At 34.9% G+C, this 24,622-nt stretch overlaps 1 protein-coding gene across 1 annotated transcript in view; it reads right to left on the bottom strand.

Annotated features, from left to right (window-relative positions):
- Window positions 1–1,401: 1,401 nt before the first annotated feature.
- The window catches only part of LOC149785666 (uncharacterized), a 40,049-nt gene continuing 16,828 nt past the window's right edge, over window positions 1,402–24,622 (bottom strand). The window contains exons 5-13 of the mRNA XM_089979493.1: window positions 21,981–22,089; window positions 20,358–20,466; window positions 19,200–19,277; window positions 17,857–17,933; window positions 16,767–16,810; window positions 15,136–15,181; window positions 14,057–14,158; window positions 5,026–5,165; window positions 1,402–2,743 (exon numbers count right to left, since the gene is read on the bottom strand). Coding sequence (XP_089835619.1) covers window positions 2,612–2,743; window positions 5,026–5,165; window positions 14,057–14,158; window positions 15,136–15,181; window positions 16,767–16,810; window positions 17,857–17,933; window positions 19,200–19,277; window positions 20,358–20,466; window positions 21,981–22,089 — 837 coding nt within the window. The 3' untranslated portion in view covers window positions 1,402–2,611. The remainder of the gene's footprint in view (window positions 2,744–5,025; window positions 5,166–14,056; window positions 14,159–15,135; window positions 15,182–16,766; window positions 16,811–17,856; window positions 17,934–19,199; window positions 19,278–20,357; window positions 20,467–21,980; window positions 22,090–24,622) is intronic.

Here is a 24,622-nt window from a genome sequence, read left to right as displayed (position 1 = left end):
CGAATACGAACATACCAATTTTAATTTTCTATGTTGAGCTACTTTCATGAGCAAATAATTGTATTTACATGCTTCTCAGGATGGTGATATGATGATAGAACAAGATCCCATCCCTCTCTAAGCAGTGGAGGCATAACAGAGATGTATTATTAAATTGGGTTTGATACCATGTATACTCACTCGTATGATGGATCCAACTGCAATTTGGTTAGACTCAAACCTGCCATTGCTTAGTGTGCTGGCAAATCTGGGTCTCTACAGTTTAAGAAGAATCGGTAGAACAAAAACAGACCCTTCTCAACCAGTGCATTATGTAATGACAGATCAGAGTCCATGTTGTTTGCAGTTGAACTGGACTTCTATGGGAGTGTATGTGGTAATTTTTATATCCTAAATCAATGGTATATCAAACCAGTAATTTTTTCAAGGCAACAGTCCTTGCAAGTGTTTACGATTCACTTACATATCTGCAATTTTAATTATGTCACAGTTTACGTCTTGGGAGAGTACCTGTACAATTTTGAACAGGAACTTTGTGGGGACACGAGTACTTTAGTACCAATATGATTGACAGGTACTTAAAGCAGTTTCTCAGTGTCAAAAACTAAGTACATAACTAGAAACTGTAATTATGTGAAAAAAGCAGCAGAGATGATGCAAAAAACAAAAATAGATGAAGAGAACTTAAATGGACTAAAGTTTTGCATTTATTGTTTTGGCAAAAGAAATGATTTAAGGAATTCATGGTTTTGAAACTAGATTAATTAATTTATTATTAATATCACTGAACCTTCATTGTTTCTGACCATGTATAGGGATGTATAGTTTTATTGAAATATGCAGTGTAACTGTATGGTTTTCTTATTCTTAACAAACATGTTATCTATCCAGACAGGCTGACTAGATTTCGTAACACTGACACTAGGATTCCCGATGAGTTGCCTAGATTCTATAAAACTGACACTATAATTCTTGATAAGCATACTCACACATGGGCTAAATCCGAGTTGATGACTAGTACAAGAATTCAAACACAAAACATTAACAATGCATGCTTTATCTAGTCTACATGCATAATTCTATACTTTCTCATCAGCACTCTAAGTTTTCCTATTTCTGATCTGACATGTTTTATCCCCCTTTTCTAATATTTAATAACAGTTATAAATAGAACACTAAGCATTTTTCCTGGAAAAGTACTTTTTTCTTACATGTGCTATAAATAGAACAATATGCAATTGTGTTGAGGAAACTACACATACAATATTTGTGCTATAAATAAAAAGCCATTGTGTTATGTAAAGTAATCATAGAAGCGCTACAACAGATTCTTCTTTTCTAGCATTATCTCTCACATGAACGTTGCTTGGAAATAATATGGGTTATAAAAAAAAAGACAGATTTTTAAAAAAATTTCTTTATTTTATTTTTATCAATGTACCTAAAAGCATAATCCATATAAAGGTGAGAATAAGAAGTAATTCAGTAAATTCAGTAAAATCATAAAGATCACGCCAAAGTCATAATGGGTGGCATGTATGGACAGAAAAAAAGATGGGATAGATATCAATAATACTGTATGCCCTACCACGTGTGGTGCGACATTAAAAACAAAGATGTAGAGTGTTAGATAATTGTGGATCCATTTTAAATAAGCAATCATTTACCTAAGCACCGATTTCTTCAAAAATTGACAACAGCTTTAATTAGTTATAAGTTATCAAATATACTGCTGGTTCAGAAACTATTGGAACAGTAGATTTATTTAAAAAAATGCAGATCTCTCTTTCTCAGACACACACACATGAAAGAAAAATAAGAACTTATTATCAAAATAAAGTTTTATATCGATTCTAAGTAGCACTAATTGTAACGGTATCCTGCTTTTTCAGGTATTGACTAAGATATTAGCTTCTTAATTCCTATAACCCTAAGCAGCCATTTTATAGTTGTCCCAGGCTTATTATATCATTAAAAATATTTAATGCTTGAATACTGGATGGTGCTTACAGTACCAAAGTAACACATACATCCGACTGACTCCATTTCATGTGGATTTGCAACCTAACTGATGCAATACATGTGCAGGCAATTGAAAACGTGTTTTTACGCCATAATCAGTAGACTGTGATGTCTTGTTCCAAAGAACACTTCTGTGTTCAGATTGTGTTCTCCTCAAACCTACTCACAAAATAACACATCCTTGTATTGCTGAACATGAGTAAACTGATAAACTAATGTTATAATCGGTAAATGTTACATCACTGATAAAAATGAACACAACCTGAAGAAAATTCACCATGAGCTCTTTATAATTCATTTTAAAAATTCAATTAACCTTGACTATCTTCTTCTTGTGTACGGTATGCAATTACAATCCATAATGGCTATCTTTCTGGTGGAAATTCCTGAATCTTCAGCCTCACTGCGGAACATATTCACACTCAGGAGATATTTTTACATATCTATTTAATCAGACGAATGATAACAGGCAATTTTACAAGAAAAACTTCTTCTTCTGAAGCACAGATCATGACATATCTACTAGATGTATAAACCATCTGTCTTTTATGATGGCACGAAATCAAGAAACTGCCATTCTAGCCATATCTCAGCGGGGAAAGTCGCCAGTGTTAATGCGTGGCCTTGGCCTGTCTCCAAAAATATATCGCCCCTCATCTGTAATACTCTGGGCAAGTGCTTGCATGCTAGCAGCAATCTGTTCTGGGTCAGATGGGAGTGCCTAAAATCAAACGTAACAAATTCAAGTCACCTTAAGTAAAGTATATAATCCATCAAAATATAAAATACTGATCCTAAATTCAATACTTTTTTATCAATTTTATGAGTGAGTACAACAGCTGTAAACAATATGGCATGTAAGGCACTCGTTCAACATATATAGCATGGTTTTATTACTTCACCAACCTGGATATCAGTTTTGATACATTTACTGTTAAGACAATGAGTGAACTGGCACTGGTTGCTTATTATATATCAATTGGGTCACCAGAACAAATGGTATGAAAACACAAAAATTACAGTAAGACATTAATATAAATGAATCTTATCTCATGTGCAAAGCTGCCCCTACCTGTGATCTTATCACCAACATCATTACTGTGGCATACTCAATTAGAACTAAACATTATCTCATATTTTTAAATTCTAGGTATTTATCCCTTAAGCCCTTGTATATTCAGTGTTTAATAAAATCAGAAAACAGCTCTGGATTTTGATTCGAATACAGAATTGGGCCATATTATTGAATCTGTTTCCCCTGAGTTTTGAAATTTTATATTCAATGACTTGAAATTTAAGGATAGTACATTATAAATATAGAGATTTACACCACAGCATTTTATCTTTATCAAGCTTGGACTGCCGAACCCTTGTGCCCCTCTTTAGCTACTACTCTCAATTGCACTGGTAGTTGTTGAGGTCTTTTGAAGATGCAGAGATATTGTGAATTTTTCATTTCTTATGAACATACAAACAAAATTAAATGATTCTTTCTGTTTCATTACACCATATGTATACGTGTTGCAGTAGACATATAGCCATTTAGGTATGTCAAATTATTTTTTGTGTTCAGTGTAGCAAACATTTCAGTTTAGATGTTGTTAATACTTGACCAATGTAGAAAAGCAAGGTACCAATGAATGAGATGCACTTAAATTTGATCATTTTTCACATGGTTCACCAGTGGGAACCAACATGATATTCTAATAAAATGTTATTCATGCAAACTATTATATTCTGTAACAAAATGAATTGGTTGCCGCATGTGGACCACCTTAATTTTTAAAAAATGGCTCCAAATCCTGCCATTATTTATACGAATGTGCAATCATGAGCACGTGCCTTTGACAAATTTTGTTTTTAAATAACGGACTGCAATTTTAAGTTTTTAAAATGCTGATAGATTTTTCCCCCATGGTAAAATCAGATTTACAACATATTTGAATTTTCGACCAAAGAGAGGCCTCCTAGCACCTACCCCTTTATCTATGTTACTGGTTAATTGTAAACCAAATTAAATAGTTAGTAACCATGCACATGAAAAATATTATTCTTGACAAGATCATCCATTTTTAGCTAAAGAGAAATTTCCCAGAAACCAAAACATTTATGTCAATGCAAGCAACAGCGACTAAAATGATGGTAATAAAATGTCCCAAATGCATGTTTGTGACCTTTGTTATAAGTATCATTTTGGCAAAACAAACAATGAATGAATTTAGAAATATGCAACGTAAGACGCAGCTGCTCCTCCCAATATGACACAAATGAAAGGCACAGTTATGTCAAACTGGAGACATGGCACATAAAATTTGCCAGAACACTGTCAAAATCAAACATGACCAAGTTCCCCTTCATGTAAAGCCCCTTACCAAATTTAGATTTAATCCATGAAGTCCTTTAAAAACTACTGAGTGGGAACTGATGGGCTAAGATCAAAGTCAAAAACAGGCAAGAACTCTATACATTTTTTCAGAAAATGGTGAAAATCAACCTGATCCAGATCTTTTTAATATAAAGTCTTGTACCAAATTAGTCAGAAGTTACTGGGTAAAAATGGAAGAGCAAAGTTCTAAATTAAACAGGGGCAATAACTCTGTAGACTTTTGCTAAAAAAACAATGAAAGTCAAACCTGAAGTTGGTTTCTTCTTCAAATATGTTACCCATTCATAAAAAATTAAAGAAGTAGGTTAGAGATGGAGGAGTTACATCCCATTAACCTAGGCAAGGCAAATCTCGGGTTGCCTAATGTATAAGCAGCTTCAATATTCCTACAAGATACTGGCGAGAATCAGCATATAGATATGCCTTGTCAGGAAACTTTCCCCAAAGATGCAACTGGCTGAGTGATTAAGGAATTTGAATTTGTATAATATAGGTGAAGAAGCATAATCATATAACCCTGATCCTGATTCTAGTCCATTTCTGGTATTGAAGGTAACATTGCATCTTTCTCCTCATTTTCATTTAATGACGCTTCTTTATATAAAGCAGCTTCATACCTCCTCCTCCTCTAGTGCTTGTTGCCGAGTTTTCCAAGTGGGGACAGATATCGGTACAGAGGATGAGTAAATTGGATGTTTGTGCACTAGCTTCCTTCTGCCATCAGGATGATCTATTCCAATGCTTCCCGTAAAGGTATCTGAAACAAGAAACTAGGCAAGCTGATAAACAGGGACAGCACAGATACTGAAAATTAACATTTCTATCACTGTGAGGATGAAGTTCATTCATGTTCCATGAAGGCCAAATTCTATATAATACAGACTGGGCCTAGCGAAAATAGGTAAATAATCTAGATGGGTAAAATAATAATAATGAGGGCTTTGTATAGCGCCTAATCTTTAGAAGCTCTAAGCACTCTACAATATTAGACAACACCTATAACATAAAAACCCCATACATAATGATATTATTACCACACAAAAAAACAACAAAAAAACAATAAAATTAAAAAACAAAAACATGCTGAAAATATTTAAGGTAGGGAACATTATTAGGTCTTTAAGTTTGTTCTTGCAGTCGAAGTAAGTGAGTTTTAAGAGCATTCATGGATGGGATCACTGTGGCTTTGTGTCTAAGTTTAGTGGGCAATTCATTCCACATTGCTGGACAATGGTATGCAAAAGAACGTTGTCCATATGACTTTGTTTTCATAGTCGGAATAATGAGTATATGACTGTCTGAAGAGGAACGTAAGTATCTTGCTGGTGTGTACACATGGGTGAGGTCAGATAGGTATGTTGGCCTAGAGTCTGTCAGTTAAACGTAGCACAGAGAACAAATTTTGTGTTTGATTCTGGATCGAATGGATAACCAATGTAGGGTACAGAGCAGCGGGGATGTGTGCTCTGATCGTGGTACTCTAAGTATGAACCAAGCAGCTGTGTTTTGAACTTTTTGAAGATTCTGAAGAAGGCACTGAGATGAACCAGACAGAATTGAGTTACAATAGTCCAGTCTTGAAAGTACTAATGAACATACAAGTGTTTTAGTGGCATCAACTGAAAGATATTTGCGAATGGAGCTGATGTGTCCAAGCTCAAGATAAGCAGCCTTGCATATGTTCATGATAGGTTTTGTACTGATTGTGTGAATTTAATGTTGGTGTTACTCACATTTATTGTTTGAGGTAAAGGATGTGACTGAGAAAGTCTTTGTGTTGTGATCAGAATGGCCTCAGTTTTATCATCATTCATCTGCAGCTTGTTATTATGTCATCCATGCTTTCACATCAGAAATGCACACCTCTACATCTTGGATGGTAGCATCAACTTCAGTTGGGTGGCTAGATTTGTATATTTGGATGTCGTCAGCGTACAATTGGTGAGACACCGAATGATGATCTATGACACTTTAGAGCGGCTGAATGCATAGAATGAAGAGAACAGGTCCAAGAACAGACCCCTGTGGAACACCACACCACAGATTAACTGGGCTGGAGTGTATTCCATTTGCAGACACAATTTGTGTCCTGTTCACCAAGTAAGATTTGAACCACAGTAAGGCTGTATCATGAATGCCAAATACATGCTGGTCTATTGTGTCAAATGCTGCAGACAAATCAAGGAGGGTGAGGACTGTAATCTTTCCACTACCCAAAGCAGACAGAATGTCATTAACTACTTTTAGAAGAGTAGTTTCAGTACTGTGGCAAGGGCAATATGCAGATTGTAGATTGCTAAAAAGACTGTTTGAATTCTTATGAGATACAAGCTGGGATAGAACAACCTTTTCTAAGATTTTTGATATGGTATAATATGGAGATTGTTTAGTCCCACCCTGATGCTCTCCTGGATCACACAAGACTTGACTGACATACTGAATTATCCTCAACAGACAAAGTACAACACAAAAATTGTCATTTTGCTACAAATGAATTTTGGGGCCCCGAGTGGCCGAGTGGTCTAAAGCACTCTCCATTACGGATCACTGCCATCTCACCTCTGTCTGTGCCGGTTCGAGTCTTGGATTCAGTTAATGCGGGTATGTGAAAAAACTTGCCAGTAGCTTCTCGTGGGTTGGTAGTTCTTTCCGGGGTTTTCCCGGGTTCTTCCTCCACCATTAACACTGGCCGCCATGTATAGCCTATCGTGTGCTGAAAAGTGGCGTTAAACCCAACAACAACAACAAATGAATTTATCAGGACTGTACATGCAACCGTGTCTATGAATGTGTCTTATATGTAAATGAAAAAGAGATAAAAAATATTCAATGAAATATGAAAAGTACATACGTCACTTTTGCCTATCAGTACCTTCTGCCTGTAGTGCATTCCATTGTTAAGTACACCCATTACCTTTTTCACAGCTCTAAATACTGTAGTGTCTTTAATTGCTATGACCTATTTTTACTAATAGTTATCAGTACCCTCAAAGGAACATGTACCATTTAGAGGTAACTCAATATACCAGTAGGTGGTCACTTAAAACTGTGTACATGCAATATAATGCAATCTGATGTATCATCACATCTGAGTTTCTTATGTAATTTGATAAAGTAATTACATCTGCTGTATAAAACTAAGAACAACATGTTTGTAAACTCTCATTTTGCTCAAACATCTTCCCTAGTTTTAGGTGTTAAGATCAAATTAAAAATGTTCACAAATCTGCTTTGGCTTCGGAGTGCACCCCTCCCCCTCTTATGCTGTCACATGTATATAATGTCCAATGCATTTGTGAAGGCACTACCATTTTAAATCAATGTTGGACTTCAGAAGGATATCCAAGGAACAGATCAGATCAATTATTTCAAGGAAATTATTGTCATTTGTTTTCTTCAGATTATGCATTTTGCATCAACAATTTGCACATCCTTAACTGCGCATGGGGAGAAAGCAGAAGAGTGTACATAATCAATAATTCCAATTTTTATAAATGAAACGGATTTTCTGCAATATGATTGGCTGTAAACAGTCACATGATACTGATCTGGGATTTTTTACACATCGATAAATTCTGGGACTACATTCGGTTTTTGTACTGTTTGCAATATAAATAAACACTGCATACATGTCACTGTGAAACGATTGTTTCATCTTTCAAATTTTTTATTCAGCAAATAAATATTAATTATACCCTTTTTATACTTTTTCAAATATTCTTTGATTGAAATGCATAGTTTACAATTAGGCATTCTTCTGCTACATAGTTGTGCAAAATAGCCAATTACGGTGATTTTTCAATGCAATTTTCTGCAGAGTTTTTTGAACAATTAGATGACAAGGAGTTAAAAGATATAAATGCAACAAATGAAGCAGATGATGATGGATTTGACAATAATGTGATGGATGTTACAAATGCTGAAAATGAAACAGAACAACAGACTGATAAATTCCCTCACACAGCACCACATGACCTCAGTCACCCTAGCCATATACAACAATAACAATAACAGCGTGGGAACTGGGCCAGTCAATTTTGAGGCTGCAGAGGGATATAAACCAAGATTCAAGAAATTATCTGAGGACTTAAAAGCTATTGAAATAAATCAATACTCAGAGGCTACTAAACGAATCACAAAATGGCGTTTTCAATGGTATGTTTTTTTATTTTTTTTTTAAACGTGTGTGGGTGTTGGTGGCATGGTGAATATGAGCACTTACACAAAAATAAAAACAAATATTTATAAGACTATTATTCAAAGACTGAATCAAGTTTTTAAATGGTAAACCAATCATCTCCACTAATGTGATTTAACACCATTGAAAAATGTATATAATAATCCATAACAGTGATTATTTTGCTAACTTAAATTATTTAGGATGTATAGTCATTAATTTCTTCCAGCACTCTACTATGCAACCAAACAAAACATATGGCCGGTTTTGCAAGCAACTCTACATTTAACAGCTGCACATTTAATTTCATATTAGATAACTGAAAGGGTCTTGTTAAGTATTAATGCTAATGAAAAGATATCAAATATTATTCATGTATAGGACATACTAAAATTAAAAAAGAATGTTGTTTTTTTATATGAAAAGAAATGTGCTGACACTACAGGTAGCCATTGCCTAAGATGTAAAGTGTGAAGTTGTCGAATAAATGTAACTGTGACAGTAGTTACATTTCATCTGACATTAATTGGATCACCGAATGGGTCTTCACAAGTATTAACGCTGTTGAGAATGATAAAACTAATAATAGAAATTTTGTATCTAATGCTGACCTAGTTTTGTGACCTTGATTCAGAATCAGTGAGTGAAGTAAACAACTTACTTTTTTTTTTTATTCTTTCTTAGTATAGTTTCATAAAGTGAAATCCAGCTCATACTGGGAGTATGTGATGTTAGGCATGTAAAGCTTCCATGTGGTTCTAGAAACATGATCATGTGACCCACATACAGGAATCTGTTTTGCATCTTAAATTAGGGTATATCTTTTTTCTATAGAGAATTTACCTAGTTGGGCTATAAATCATTGACATTTAAAGGTGTTTTGTTGTGACCAGTTTGAGCTGAAATTCTGTTTTTTGGAATTAGTAACTCTTTTCCCTGGAAATATTTAAGTGCACGTACAGAATTCTTGGACAAAGATATTTCTTGAAATTTTATTTAGAATTCAAAACTGGAATATTATTTTCTGTGGTTCAACAAGGAACTGTTGACACATCATGACAACACTGACTATTGTATATGTCATCGTCCTCCATCATGGACCTTTTATCAGGATTCCAACTCAATTTCATTTTATTACTAGGACTTGTATTATTTAATTCTTGAATTATTCCTGGATTATTTTTGGATTTGATTTGAGGAACTGTTAAGTTCTTTTTCTCATTTTTACCTTGATTATCTAAGGAAATAAATTATTTGTTAAATTTTACAAAGTTTGTTGTCTTCACTTTGTTTTTGTTACTGTTTTAAAGAGCCTAAAACATAACACTAGTCAAATTATTTTTTGGATAAAACTGACACAGTCCAATATTGTTGGGTACATTATTCTATCTATGCATATCAAACATGCTGGGCACTCCATTTTCCTATTACATTCAACCTATCTTGTATGAACCTCTGATAGACAGTTCAAAAAGAAAGTATTCTTTTGCTTCAAGGAATAAAACAGCACCAAAAAAATGTATCTAGTAAATAAAACTGAATAACGAGGACACTGTAACATCCTCCATCATACTCAGGCTAGTGACATTTCACAATCCATGATGGAAACAATGTTTAAATGTGTAGAAATAGTCTATTTTGTAGCAAATTATGTTTTTCTGTAAGAATATATACTCGTTTTCTTTAATAATGGAAATTTATTACAACATCTCTTTAATCCAGCCCTCCCAGAATGACAAATTTCATCTTTTTCGTCAATATGCCATACAGACCAAGGGAAGAACTCACATTAGTTCCCTTTACCATTGTTAGGAGATCTGAGCTGCTTGAATAGGTTGGACCTTAATGAGATTTTCTTGGGAAGGTCTATCACTAGTCTGACCCGAGTATTCACCCAAGCCTTGTCCCAACTGAAATGTACCACCTGAATCTCTGTAGTTCTGTCCCCTCAAATTCTGCATTATTCTCAGCACCGAAACAGAAGGTAGGTAGGCACAGCCATAAAAACCCTCCCAAATGAATGATAGCATGTCTACAGTCTCTGTTTCTGGGTCCAGGACTGGAAATGCAAAGGTGTAAGTTTGTGATCCCACCTTTCCAAACCTGACATATTCCCAGGCACTGCTGTGGAGTTTTTGTGACTCCAAGTGTTTTGAGGTCCCAAGGTGGTCAGTGCACGTGAACAAAAAATGTCATGTTGTCCAACTGAGAATAAGCTATCATTTTATATAAGTGTATAGGAAATGAATGGAAATTCAAACCTGAATAAAAACAATTAACTTGCCTGGTTTTTTTTCTTCTCGAAGTATTTAATACACTTAGAAAGATACAGTTGGTTGACTTGGAAAAAACACACAAACAATCACAACCACATTGGTATTAAATAAAAATATACATCAAGTTTCTGTCTTTAAAATTAAAATCCACTGGATGGCAAATTACGTACTTAATTTAATGCAGTCTTTGCTGCTTTTAATAGATCAATAGGGGTTTTCAAGTTAATGCAAGTATCATTTTTGATCATCTCTGCACTCACAAAAGATTTGGTGGTACTGTTGTCAAACTTCCCTTTTCTATTCTCTGAGCAAATCCTGATCTGAATGGACCATAACATTAGCAGTCAGAGCTGTACCTGATGAAGTATGTTTGTCTCTATAGAAAAATGAATATACATCACATATTGGAGAGCTATTTTATTGGGGATTGGGGAGAACATAATATTTTCAAGTTTAATGTGGGCCTTACAGGTTATACAGCAGTAATGAATGCCTCTGAACAGTATATGTATTAACCCTTTACCTCATACAAGCGTCTTTGGACGCCTCTACTCCATTCGCATGGAAGCGCCTTTTGACGCCTCTACAAGATTCGCACAGAAGTGCCTTTTGACACCTGCGGTAAATATCAGCCATTTTGAGCTAGTTTTCGTAGCACCACCTTCGGGGAAAACCCCCCTATTACATACTACATTCATTTCTGCGAATGACAATTACGTCAGATCACGTGGTCGCTATTCATGCACTGGTCGATATCTGCTATTTAAAGTAACTGGGTTGTAATCTCCACTCTCCAAAATGGCAGCTGCGGATTTCATTCAGTACGTACGAAGTTTTCACGATTAGAATAACAACCACGAAAGATTCAATAAATTAGGTAAAGTCTCTGATATTGATGTAGGCAGCAATTAGTTTTTATAAATTATCAAATTCAGATGACTTTGTGATATAGACGCATACGAAAACCTTGTAAATTTCGAGTATCAGAAATAGCAGCTACGGTTGGTCACGCGGCCTCACGGACATGACGGTGAATGAGTTCTCTCAAGATTTTGAAGCACATAAAAAAATTCTTCTGTGGAAAATAATTACACAGCTATAACAATCGGACATTACTCTTACATTTTTCCACATGTAATATATGTGTACCAAAAATGTAAAATGGTTAAAATTGTTGTTAAATGTAACATACACTAAATTGCTTAACAGTTCACAGGCAGGATTTCATTCAGTACTTACGAAGTTTTCACGAGTAGAATCACAAACATGAAAGATTCAATAACCTTGGTAAAGGCTATGATATTTATGCAAGCAGCAATTAGTTTTTTATTGATTATCAAATTCAGATGACTTAGTCATGTAGACGCAGACGAAAAACGTGTAAATTTCGAGTATGGGAAATGGCAGCTACGGTTGTCCAAGCGGCCTCACTGACATGACAGTGAACGAGTTCTCTCTCGATTTTATAGCACATAAAATATTCTTCTGTGAAAAATAATTAAACAGCTATAACAATCGGACTTTACTCTTCAATTTTTCCACATATAATAAATGTCTGCCTAAAACGTAAAATGGTTAAAACTGCTGTTAAACATAACACCACTACATTGCTTAACAATTCACAGGCATGCCTATGCGGATGCGGTCTGCTAGGTAACAGGTGTTCTATTTATAGCGTGCTGCACTTTGTCACTAAGCTCTATGAGGTAAAGGGTTAATGCTTTATCAACACAAAGCAGCTGTGCAAATACAAATATGTGCTTATTACTATCTTTTCAATCAATCTGTTTCATGACTAAAATCATCCTGAAAAGCATGGATCAATTAATAGTATTTTAACAGAGATAAGACAACATATTAATAAAGAGAACTAGTTTGAATGTTCAATTCAGTATGTGCAAAGAATTAAATGCTCCCCCTTGCTGTTATGCTTGACAAAGTAAAACTCCATCAAACTCAAGCTTTGAAATTTATTTTTGCTGGGCTTTGCTGATAGAATGATACTCTTCAAAAATTAATCATGCATTGAACTCTATTCCGACAACTCAAATAATCACGTTTTGCATTTTATATATGGAGTAAAATTCTGACTTCAAAGTTGTTGTTGTTGTTGTTGTTGTTGTGGGGTTTAATGCCATTTTTCAGCACACGATAGGCTATGCATGGTGGCCAGTATTAATGGTGGAGGAAGAACCCGGGAAAACCCTGAGAAGAACCACCGACCCACGAGAAGCTACTGGCAAGCTTTCTCACATACCCACATTGGCCAAATCCTAGACTCGACCCCACGCAGACAGAGGTGAGATGGCAGTGATCCGTAACGGAGAGCGCTTTAGACCACTCGGGGGTCCCCTGACTTCAAAGAAACGTTGCTGCTAAACACAAACTTTATTAACATTAGCTTCAACATTCTCATTCAATGCAGTGATGTGTAATAATATGTTTTTTCAGGTCATCTCTTTTGAAGTATATAACTTCTGACAAATTGGGTTGTTCTACTTTGCTTACTTCACAAATGTAAATTTGCTAAATGGACTCACCAACAGCAGAATTTGACACAACACATCACCCTCGGTATTGTTAGCTAATTAAGTAATCTTTGAAAGGTGGCTGTATATTTTTAACTGCCTTAACTTGTAATTGCATTATATCAGCTGTATGCCCTGAGCTTAGGGTTAGCTGAGCTTTGAGCAGGACTGTTTACTATTCATATACATACTACAGTTTAAATGCATATACTGTGGTGGTCCAGAAATATAGTTTTTTTGTTGTTGAAAAAACTTTGGGGAGAAGATTCCTGAATTATTTTTCTTCAAAACATGACTTTGTCAGGGTGGGGGTGGGATTGGTGTCCCAAATCGTGTTTTTCATGTGACATAGTGTGTATGACAGATATGCTTTCTATTTGTTTATATGATACATAGATAGTAGGAAAGACAAAATGTTTGTCTTTTTTGGAGGGCTGTATTCATGAGGTAGAGGAGTAAAAAATATCCTATGTAAACTTGAGTGGGGAATGTATTAATGAAAGGGAGAGAAAGAGCGACTTAGTAATCCATATGTGGCCCTATCTGGTTTTAACTTCAATTACAAACCGAGTTTGGTACATACACTATACCTGTAAATCTGGAATATTTTATCTCATGTTCAAAAATCAACTTGGTAGTTGAATCTAATATTAACCTCTTTACATACCTTCAATTTCGTCAATTTCCCCCTCCTCTTCTTCCTCTTCACTAAAAACTCCAGTCTGGCAGGTGCCTCCAGAGTCTTCAAAGTCATCTAATGTGAACATAGCTAAAACAACAACAAAATACACTGTTTATCCACATATTTGTACAGTCAATCATTCCATGTATTTGTTACTTAAACATCAGTAAGTAATTTGCAATGATATTATTGCTCCAATTCCTTAAGACTCTTGTAAACAAGATAAAGAACCGTTCCCATATAATCTATTCTACTTCACAGTTTTTATAGCATGACTCTAAAGAAAATGAAAATACTACTGGAAATCTGAAGTCACCTGCTTCTCAATTCTGGGAATTCCTCAAATTAGAATATATCTACATCATATCATTTTAAGGAAATTAAAAGGCATTTACAAATCAAAGTATGAATAGCTATTTTTTTTTAACCTATGATCACTAGAATCTTTAGGTTAATTCAAAAAACAACAATTCACTTCAAAATGATGGTTAATTTACTTTATTGCAATATGATATTCATCTTGTACAGAATATTTCTGTAATTATTTCCATACATTAAATGGAAAAAATGGAACATTATGCTCCACATTAAAGGCAGTAAAAAAGGCATTCTGCCTTTGCAACAGTCTCAACATGTAATAATGTCTTGCTACTATCTAGGAAGCATATCAGTGTTTATTGTTTTGGTAGAAGCTGTTGTTTCTTAGTGTGCTTTCATGACTTGATGCATGTTCACACACTATATTTGCAGATGTGACTGGTGTTAATGTCAAGTCACATCATGCAATATCAATGAATCACCTCTTGGTGATACTATAATATATGGCCACCTTTTGGGTGTGCCTGGTTCTGAAGTTTTTAAGGGCTTGTTTTGCCAGAGTTTGACAACTCCTACACAACTTGGCGACTCACTATGTTCATCTCTTCTATGATTGGATTTTTCAAAGAACCATAATAAATGTTGCAGGTAATGAAATATAACTGATGAACAGAGGCAACCTATAGCAAAGAAGGTTCAATAATATAAAAGTCCAGTCGCATGCCTGATTATCATGTTGTCCTCACCTTCCGATTCTTGTGGCAGAGACTTCACCCTGGACACAGTCATTTTCTGCAGTAAAATATATGCATATGATACATTTTTTCATGAATGGATAAAACACTGTGTATCCAACTAAATACGTCTCTAGTTGAAACTATAAATGTATCCAAATATCAAATGTTTATGCCACTGTGTTGCATTTAAAAGCCATGTCCGAACCAACTTGGGGCCACAAGTCAATAAAATTTGGACAAACATAAAAAAAAATAAAACATAATGTGTTATTAATATAGAACCTCAGACCAAATTTGCTTTTACTCCATCAAAAGTCACTGAAAGAAAAGAGAAAGGTAGAACAGGGGGACATAACTCTGTAAATGTTTCTTGAGGAAGCCGAAATTGAACCTAACTGCTGTTTTTTTAAACAAGTCTCATACCAAATTTTATTTCAAATCAACCAAGTCCTCCAAGCATTTTTTAAACAGAAACAAAATTGAAAGGCCAAGTTCAATGTCAAACAGGGGACATAACTCCATTAAATTCTGACATAAAATGAGAAAAGATGAATTTTACTTTGTCTTCTAAATGTAAAGCCTCAAAACAAATTTTATTTAAATTCATCAAGTCCTTAAAAAAGGTTCTTGAATGGAAACAAAATTGAAGGCTAAATTGCAAGTCAAACTGGAGCCATTAACTCCATTAAATGTGCTAGAAAACAGAGGCAATAAACCTGACCTAGAGCTTCTTAATATAACGCCTTGAAGCAAATTTAATTCTCATCCATTAGGTCATTAAAAAATTATTTAGCAGACACATAATTTCTGATGGACATGATGGGATAGGACAGGATGTTTGGGTACACGAAACACACAGAAGGGTAACACAAAATGCTCCCTACATAAACATGACAGGGGACGGGGAAAAGAGCTTTAAAAAGGTGACTTGTTCAAAACATAATTTGTAAGTATAAAGCAAATGCAATTCTAATCTTGCATAGTACCAGTTAGGTAATGCTTGTTATAGTGTGCTTGATAGTCCCAGTAAAACTGCACAGGGGAAAATCTAAACATGATTTCTATTTACTTATATTTATCAAACTGTACATTTTTTATAATTCTTTGGTATTGAAGAAGAATCCATATGTGAAAGCTGTTTTAAGCCTTATACAAGATTGTGTCATTAGAATGACCAGTTAAATTTTGGGTTAGTATATGATAAGTGGGTGCATTACCCTTCATATTATTGGGCTGGCCTATGGATTTTAAAATCCGTGTTATCCCAAGCTAAAAATAAACAAGTGATACTGAACTAAACAAAGAGCAAAACCATGTGTTTCCACAATTTAACACACATTAACAGTAAAGGATTTTGCTACCCTTGTGAAATAAATCAGGATGAACAAATGCAATCTGAAGCACAAAATTTTTACATTTGACTTAGCATCTAATTTTCAAAACACTCAAACGTTTTTATTTTGCTCCAAAGTAAGCTGAGATGTAGCTGGTGACCATGGCTACCAGATATTTGTCAAGTGTGAGATACAATGCAACAGTTTATTGTAAGAATGAAGGTCTGAGGAAAGTACTAGATTTAAAAAAAAATGTCCAATGTATTGCAGATATACTGTAAAAACTGCTATAACAAGGTTCATTACCTTTTTCAATGTGACTGTTTTATCTGAGGTCTTCTTGTCAACATCTGTAAGACATTAAATTTCCAAATTAACAAAGAATTCCAACATCAATCAGACTCAAAAAGTGGAAATACCTGTTACTGTGTAAGGGCCTGGAATATAAGAACAATGTTAAACAGTTTTCATTTTTTTTATATGATTTCAGTTATCTATTTGCATTATTTATTAAAAATATATGCATGAAGAACATCCTAATACTGAAACAGAAAAATGAAGATATGGTCTCTTGTTCTTGCAAAAAATTTAATTTACTGCCATATAACTCTACAAATAAGTTGTATTTGGTTTGATAGCTTTCATGATGATTCAGTATTTGGTGGAGGATGTAGAAAAGGTCCAGTGCACCTTCAAGCTGAGACAACTCAAACCTTTTTTCCCTCAGATGCATCTTGTCATGATGTTCCTGCTGTGAATACATCCTTAATTAATGAAAAGATTGTAGTTTATACCTAAAATGAGCTTTGTATTTTCAAAGAGTTTACTGTTTTGGCTTTGGGGCCATCTTTGTGTTTTGTACCCCTTTTATGGGATGACACTTTCAAAGCACTGTTTGGCTATGATCGTTCCAATGTGCCTTTGAATTCTATAAATCGTGTATTCAATAAGAATAGATAAATCCCCAGATGGGACACAGGATTTCAACTGCATGTATTTACTAATGGGTCCAATCAAACAATGAGTCAGTGGGTCTGTTAACAAGCTGCTTTCCAAAGAAACTGATGAAGAACCACACTGACAGTCTTAAATACTTTAAAATGAATTTTAAAATGAATTTAACAACATTCACATTTAAAACATGCTGAGAAATGACTTAAAAACTGCACAATATAAATGGAAATGCACTAAAAGTGCACTGATGGTGTAACTACCCTATAGAGTGACATAATTTAATATAAAATGGCCAGTCAGGTCTATAGATAAGGGGTGGATAGGAACAAAAGTCTGAAAACAATTCTATTAATTCACATGATACACATATACAATCAAACACGAATCTGATGCTGCTGCTGAGCAAATCTAGGAAGAAGGCTTAAAAAGAAGAAATGCCAACCTTTGTGACGAGTCACAACTGTAACCTCATTGTCACTGGATTCTGCATTTGTCATTGGTGTTGTTGACAGCAGTAAACTGCAAGAAAGAACCAAACCAATTATCAGTGGAAAGAAAGCTAAAACAAAGTTACTGTCTGCTCTTTACATTTTCCTGATGGCTATCAGGATGTAAACCAAGTGAAATAGTGTTCATGTCAACAGTACTGAGTGTCTCTTAAAGGAGAGTATGAAGTAGTATTTTATGGCACAAATGAAGCTATGTAATGCCAACAAAGTTAATTTTGAAAATCATACAATTTAACTGCACAAATTTTTTTTTAAAATTAAGCATTTTCAACAAATGTATTTTTAAATACATCAAGATAAAATATAAAACATAAAGGCCTTAAAATTCTGTAAAACATATACAAAATAAAAGATAAATTTGCATATGGAACTGCCGATCTCGGGTTTTGGAGATAAGTGATGGCTCATTTCACCCAACATAGAGGGAATTTGAAGAGGAAGTTCTAAATTCAGCCAAACAAAGTCTAGGACCCAAACTGTGTATTGAATCAAGCATCTGCAGGTAAGATTTCCAAACTGATCCATACACAACTGAGCCATAGTCAAGTTTTGATCATACTGTCATTCAACCTGTATAATAGAAACAACACATTCTGATCTGATCCCCAATCTGTTTTTGCCATAACTTGTATTAGATCCAATCTTACTTAGGTATTTAATATGAGGAACAAATGTTACTTTACCTTCTCCTCCACAATACAATTAAGACATGCATCAAGACACAGTTTTGGGTCATCATGAATATGATGTAACTTGCCAAAATGCAAATTTAGTTTTTGATTTTTGAAAATTTGAGCCCATTTTTTTGCTGCCAATTTCTGAACATTGTTCATGCTCATCTGAAGTTGACATTCAACAAAATGCCTACTCTTTTTTAAAACAAATCATAAAGTTGTGAACATACAATGCACGGTCATTTCCTGGATTAAGGCATTTCACTATGCTGTTCATTTTGATACTGAGTAGGGTGACTGAAGCACACCCATCTCCTGAGGATAGCTTTCAAAAATGATGATGCCTACCTAACTCTAAGTTACTATCTTTTAAAAAATTTAAATAAAGGTAGGTATGCAGTCCCTTAGTAGAAGACTAATTTAGGCACACAGCTATTGGATTATGCTCTTCAAGCAGAGGACTAATTTCATCAATATTTGCCTTTAATCCAAAGGAACTCCATTGTACTATGTGTCATACATATTTATTAAGGTAATGGAAGTAAGAAATTTCTGGAATATTTAAAAAGCAACCGAGAAAGACACAATAACACGAATTGTACCTGATCATTTTCTTTTTCTCTTCCCTCACTTTGGCTTGAAGGTCAGAAAAAGATCCACGCTCACTTTCTTCAAAACTTCTGCAATGATAAATTTATAAATGTAGTCATGAATCTTGAATGTCCTGTGATAAGGACCTTAATGTAAAACTTAACAAGGGTGTGACAAATGAATGGATGAATGGGTGGGTGGACTGAATGGAACAGACAAGGGTAACACTGTATTCCACTTTCACATTCCTAGCCATTCACAGAATGCCTGATGGTAACTGATAAGAGATGGATATAAAATGTTGACCTGGGGATGCAGAGAAACTAAAGTAATGCCAATAATGTTTAACATGCTCTGCTCTGATGGCTTGTTATCATCCATCACTTTAAATCTCCAATTTGTAACAACCACAAAATCCATAAAACTTTTCAACCCATGTAAAACAGTGCATTCACTGTATAAAGTTTCATCCCAAAATATTCTTTAAAAATGGAAATATAACTGTATTTGGGAGTGCATTTTAGTTTTTCACTCATTTCCAGAAGCCCCAGGTAAAGGATTGAACCCCAACAAAACTCTTCTACGTGTTGCCACATGGACAAATAATGTACCAGGTAAAGTGTAATTCTTAGAGTAGTTCAGGAGGTGACAATTACTGAGACATGATCAAACATGACTGAGGGCATAAGGTATCACAAGTGTTTTTTATTTTTAAAGCATGGGCAAGTCAAACAGTCTATTTAGGCATATTGCTGGTCCTGATCTCCCCGTACGACAAAGTGTATCAGTGTGTTAAGTTAAGATCTCAGCACAGGTGTAATGAAATGAAATGTTGAGTAGTATCAATTTACACAAACCTGTAATCTGGGCCCCGAGTGACCGAGTGGTCTAAAGTCCTCTCCATTACGGATCACTTCCATCTCACCTCTGTCTGCGTGGGGTCGAGTCTAGGATTCAGCTAACATGGGTATGTGAGAAAGCTTGCCAGTAGATTCTCTTGGGTCGGTGGTCCTTCCCGGAGTTTTCCCGGGTTCTTCCTCCACCATTAATACTGGCCGCCATGCATAGCCTATCATATGCTGAGGGATGGCGTTAAACCCCACAACAACAACAAACAACAAACCTGTAATAAATCAATAAGATACAATATAATCAAATTGCTTCTGTACCTGAGTTTATCCTCCAACTTTGCCTCCTCAGACATAAGGAAAGCCGTCACCATTTGCTGAATACTATTCAAGCTGGACTGCAGAGATTCATAGCTTGGAGCACGAGGATCTGCAGGACAAGATTGAGCATTTCTTGTAAACTTATCTAAATAAACTTAAAAATGAATCAATCCACCATGGCTAGATTAAACTTTGTTTTTGGGTTCACTATTAAAGTAAATAGTTAAAGTGTTTCCATGCTTGGAGCGAGTGTAAGCCTTCAAAGTCAGCATGACTAGATCATGTGACTTACAATCATCTATAAATAGAAACTGGCAAAGTTCCCAACTCAAATGGTACCCACTTCACCTCGAACAAAAGATGTAGTTATTAATTTGTTTTGAACAAGAATAAATAAATGCAAAAATGGTATTTTGTTTAAAAATCACAGCGCCCAGTATTTTTTAAATAATGAAGTTGTCCATTGCGGTGCCATGATTATAGATTCTTTAGCGCAAATGGAAAGAAGCAGAAAGTGACTGATACGAGTTCCGTCTATGAAAAAGAAACCAGATTGCTATCATTTGCATTATTGTATCCTGAATCAAATATCAAAATCTTGCATCCACCAAAGTGATATGCTGACACTCCTTTTGGCACTATGTTGTTGCCGACGGTCACTGATCAAAGTCGAGAGGGATGTGGGACTACAACTGTATGAATAGAATAAGTCGGCTTCTTACATGATTTAATGTTGAGATGGTTAACTTTAAAGACTTTAAACACATTTTACAGTTTGTCGGTATATGACTACTGGCAACCTCATCTTTTTTTTCTCAGAACAGAGGCAAATTTTATCGGTAAAAGTCAGCACACTGGTGTAAAAGAACAAAAGCAACTGATTTTCACGCAGTTTTGGTCAGTTACATTTTGCTATAGTTAAAGTCAACACTAACAAATAAAAAAACTTTTTTTTTAAAAAGTAGTCCTACATGTACATGTACTTAAATTGGCCTAGATTTTGGTCAGCATGGGAAAACAATTGCCTTCCTGAGGCCAACAAAGGGATGAGGCTATTCACAGGGAAATAAAAAGCTTTAAACCACTGACATTCTTACAGTAACTTAAGTGCTGTAAAAATGTGTGACTTGTTACTTAATCTCATTTAAAAGACCTCCAATCTTTTTCTTCTCTGCAACATGGTAAGACCAACTTCTTGTTTTTACTGTACATAAGAAATGCCATTTGTTTTTAGAAACAAAACTCCTAATTTTTGGTGCTTCATATGCATAATCATTGTTATGCACTCAATCTAATTAAAATCAGTTCTCCACTAAACCCTGATATCTTGGGACCTGGTTATGTCGACGATTTTGTTTTACACCCCCCCCCCCCAATGTAATCAAGATAACCGGGTTTGACTGTAATATGTTAGCCTGGTTCCATAACTGCAGATGACAATTATGTATGATACAATGCAAAACTTCACACATTAATAAGTGTATGTGTTACACTGTAAGGGGGAGGGTGGGAAAAACATTACCTTATTTGTTTATATAAAATACATCTTTATTTTTCTGACCAAATACTATGTTTTTGTATTAAGATCTGCAAAACATGCTTACATCCTATGACAGGACAAACCTGGCATTTTGCTGGTGAACAACATCTCCTGCCCTCCTCGCAGAATAATTCTAAATGTGGCAGAATAGTCTGCTGACATGGCAAGCCTCTCGATTACATGAGGATTGTACTGAAAAGAAAGTATGAACATCACAATTGACCAAAAATAACTAATAACTACTTGTGTAACTGTGACAATAATTGTAGATAATAATTCCATCTCCCATGCTGTACAGAACGTGCCGCAAGATACTAATGTCATTAGTGAAACACGAAAAGTTGATCACAGTGACATATTTGTGATCTTTAGGAGTGTTAATACATATTACCATTGATACAAAAAAATCACTACGTCTGGGGTTTTGGTGAACTGCTGCTAAATTTAACATAAACATAGGAAATATCACTCATAAAATTGACCATTCTTGCCCCCATGTCCTTCAAGTGTATCTATTTCATCTTTGATATTTATTTTTCTGTTGCTCAATAATAAAGATACTGATTTTTTTAATTTGCTCCCTAGAGTAATTTGAGCACAGCAAATCTCACACCCTGTCCTAGCCTAGTACATGAAAATCTGACATGCATGAACATCACGACTAAAGTCAAGTATCAAAGATCAATGTCACCTAATGATAAAGTGAGTAGCAGAATGGGAGTAGGGGAGTGGCAATTCCTTACTACAACCTTAATCCTGCTTTCACTCCAACATCTAATAGTGTACAATGAGTACAACTAAATGCTCAAAGCCAGTGCTGACAATAACAGTCTGGCAAACAGTACAATCTCAGTGCCGACAATAACAGTCTGGCAAACAGCACAATCTCAGTGCTGACAATAACAGTCTGGCAAACAGCACAATCTCAGTGCCGACAATAACAGTCTGGCAAACAGCATATGTCTCTTGCAGCCACTTTACAGATGTGACAACAAAATCAAAGCATTCAGAATACTGATGGCTTAAGGATCATGATACATTACACAGGATCAAATGGATGAACATAAACTGCAAGATACTGAATTATATCTTCCCCTTTTATGATCCATGGAATAAAGCAATATCCCTCTAAATGCGTCTAATGTAAAATATGTTGCAAGTCTTCCCCCTCTTAATTTTTTAGCAAAGAATTAATTAACATATTCATACTTTGATTGAAAATATTATGCAATACATTATGAGCATTTTCTAATGAAATGATTCTGCATTAAGTACTACACAGAAGCAGACAAAGCTATATAGAGTGAGGTAACTGCTCAGAGCTACTCACTTTTAAGTTATGTCTCTTCAAACAGTTTGCCTGGCTTTTGATGGCCATTTGGTAAATACAACTAATATAAAAAGTGTTTTACTATTTGAAACACAAACTATTGTAATAGCCTACATTTATTATTGCAAGAAATGCATGCGTTTATTTACGCAAGCCTCAAACCCAGTCTCAATACTTTTTCTGTTGAAATCAAGGCAATATTAATAAATTTCTTACATTATTGTCATTAATTTTCATTCCATGGTGGGGGGAAAGGAGGTTCTTCAAGTTATTGTTGGTTGGTATGGTCCACTGGGATTTTTACTGCAATCAAATACAGTGAATATACAAGGTGGTGGTTGCCATGCTCTCCCTCATATACGGCCACCATTTCTGCACAGAGAAAGTGGCCTTATAAGACGGGTGGCCTTTCCAGAGGGGGACTATATTTGTGAGATGTGTTATGTATATATGTATATAGTAGGAAAGCTACATATAACTTAAAGCAGCTATTATCTTCATTTAAAAGTAGCATTACTTATTAAAATGATCTTGTCTTAAAAACATATATTTCAAGGTAACATAATAGTTCATATTCTTAGGCATGAAATGTGAGTGAGGTATTGTTGTCATGTGTATTACAAAACCATTCAAAAACATTGAGTCATGGTACATATGCTGTTTGATATTTAAAGTAATTCTCCTTCCATTACTCCATTTTCCCACTGCTACAGAATGTTCTCCTTATTTTTTATGCTCTTGTTTATTTGAGTCTTCCCAACATACATTTTTCGACATGTGAACTCTCCCCATTGTCATCAAGTCGAATAACTTTTATTTTTCTTCTAAAGTATTATTTCTTTCTTTACGTGATGACATGTTAAAGTTCTGTAATGGTTTATTCGCATGTGGCTAATCATACAATACTGCAATTTAATTTTGCAGACGAAACATTTGTAAACAAAAGTGATACATGAACTGTCACGTGATTTTTCGGCCTTTGTCTGGTAACACTGTTTATTTAATGTTAATTGTGTGTGTGTGTGTTAATCAACAAAATCTATTTTTAGCCTATCTGACCATGCTATGTTTTGACAATTATGTCGGTCGTAATCATATTTTTTTTTTAAAAATCCGCTTTGTGAATCCCAAAACTCTATCAAAACACAGCTGACCCCATTTCTATCTGACCATGTTACGATCTTGACAATTAAAAATGTCCGGTCGTATTCGTCAATTAAAAAGAAAAAAATCTGCTGTGTGAAGCACAAAGTTTTATCAATACACTGCTGACTCCATTTCTATCTGACCATGTTATGTTCTTGACAATTAAAAACATCCGGTTGTAATCATCAATTTAGAAAAAAATCCGTTCTGTGAAGCCCAATGCTCTATCAAAACAGTGCTGACCCCATT

This window comes from Sinohyriopsis cumingii, chromosome 13, assembly GCF_028554795.1.
Source record: "Sinohyriopsis cumingii isolate HCF-2022 chromosome 13, ASM2855479v2, whole genome shotgun sequence".
Lineage (NCBI taxonomy): Eukaryota > Metazoa > Mollusca > Bivalvia > Unionida > Unionidae > Sinohyriopsis > Sinohyriopsis cumingii.
The sequence above is the reverse complement of the archived record's forward strand: the minus strand, read 5'-3'. Positions and strand labels throughout refer to the sequence as shown.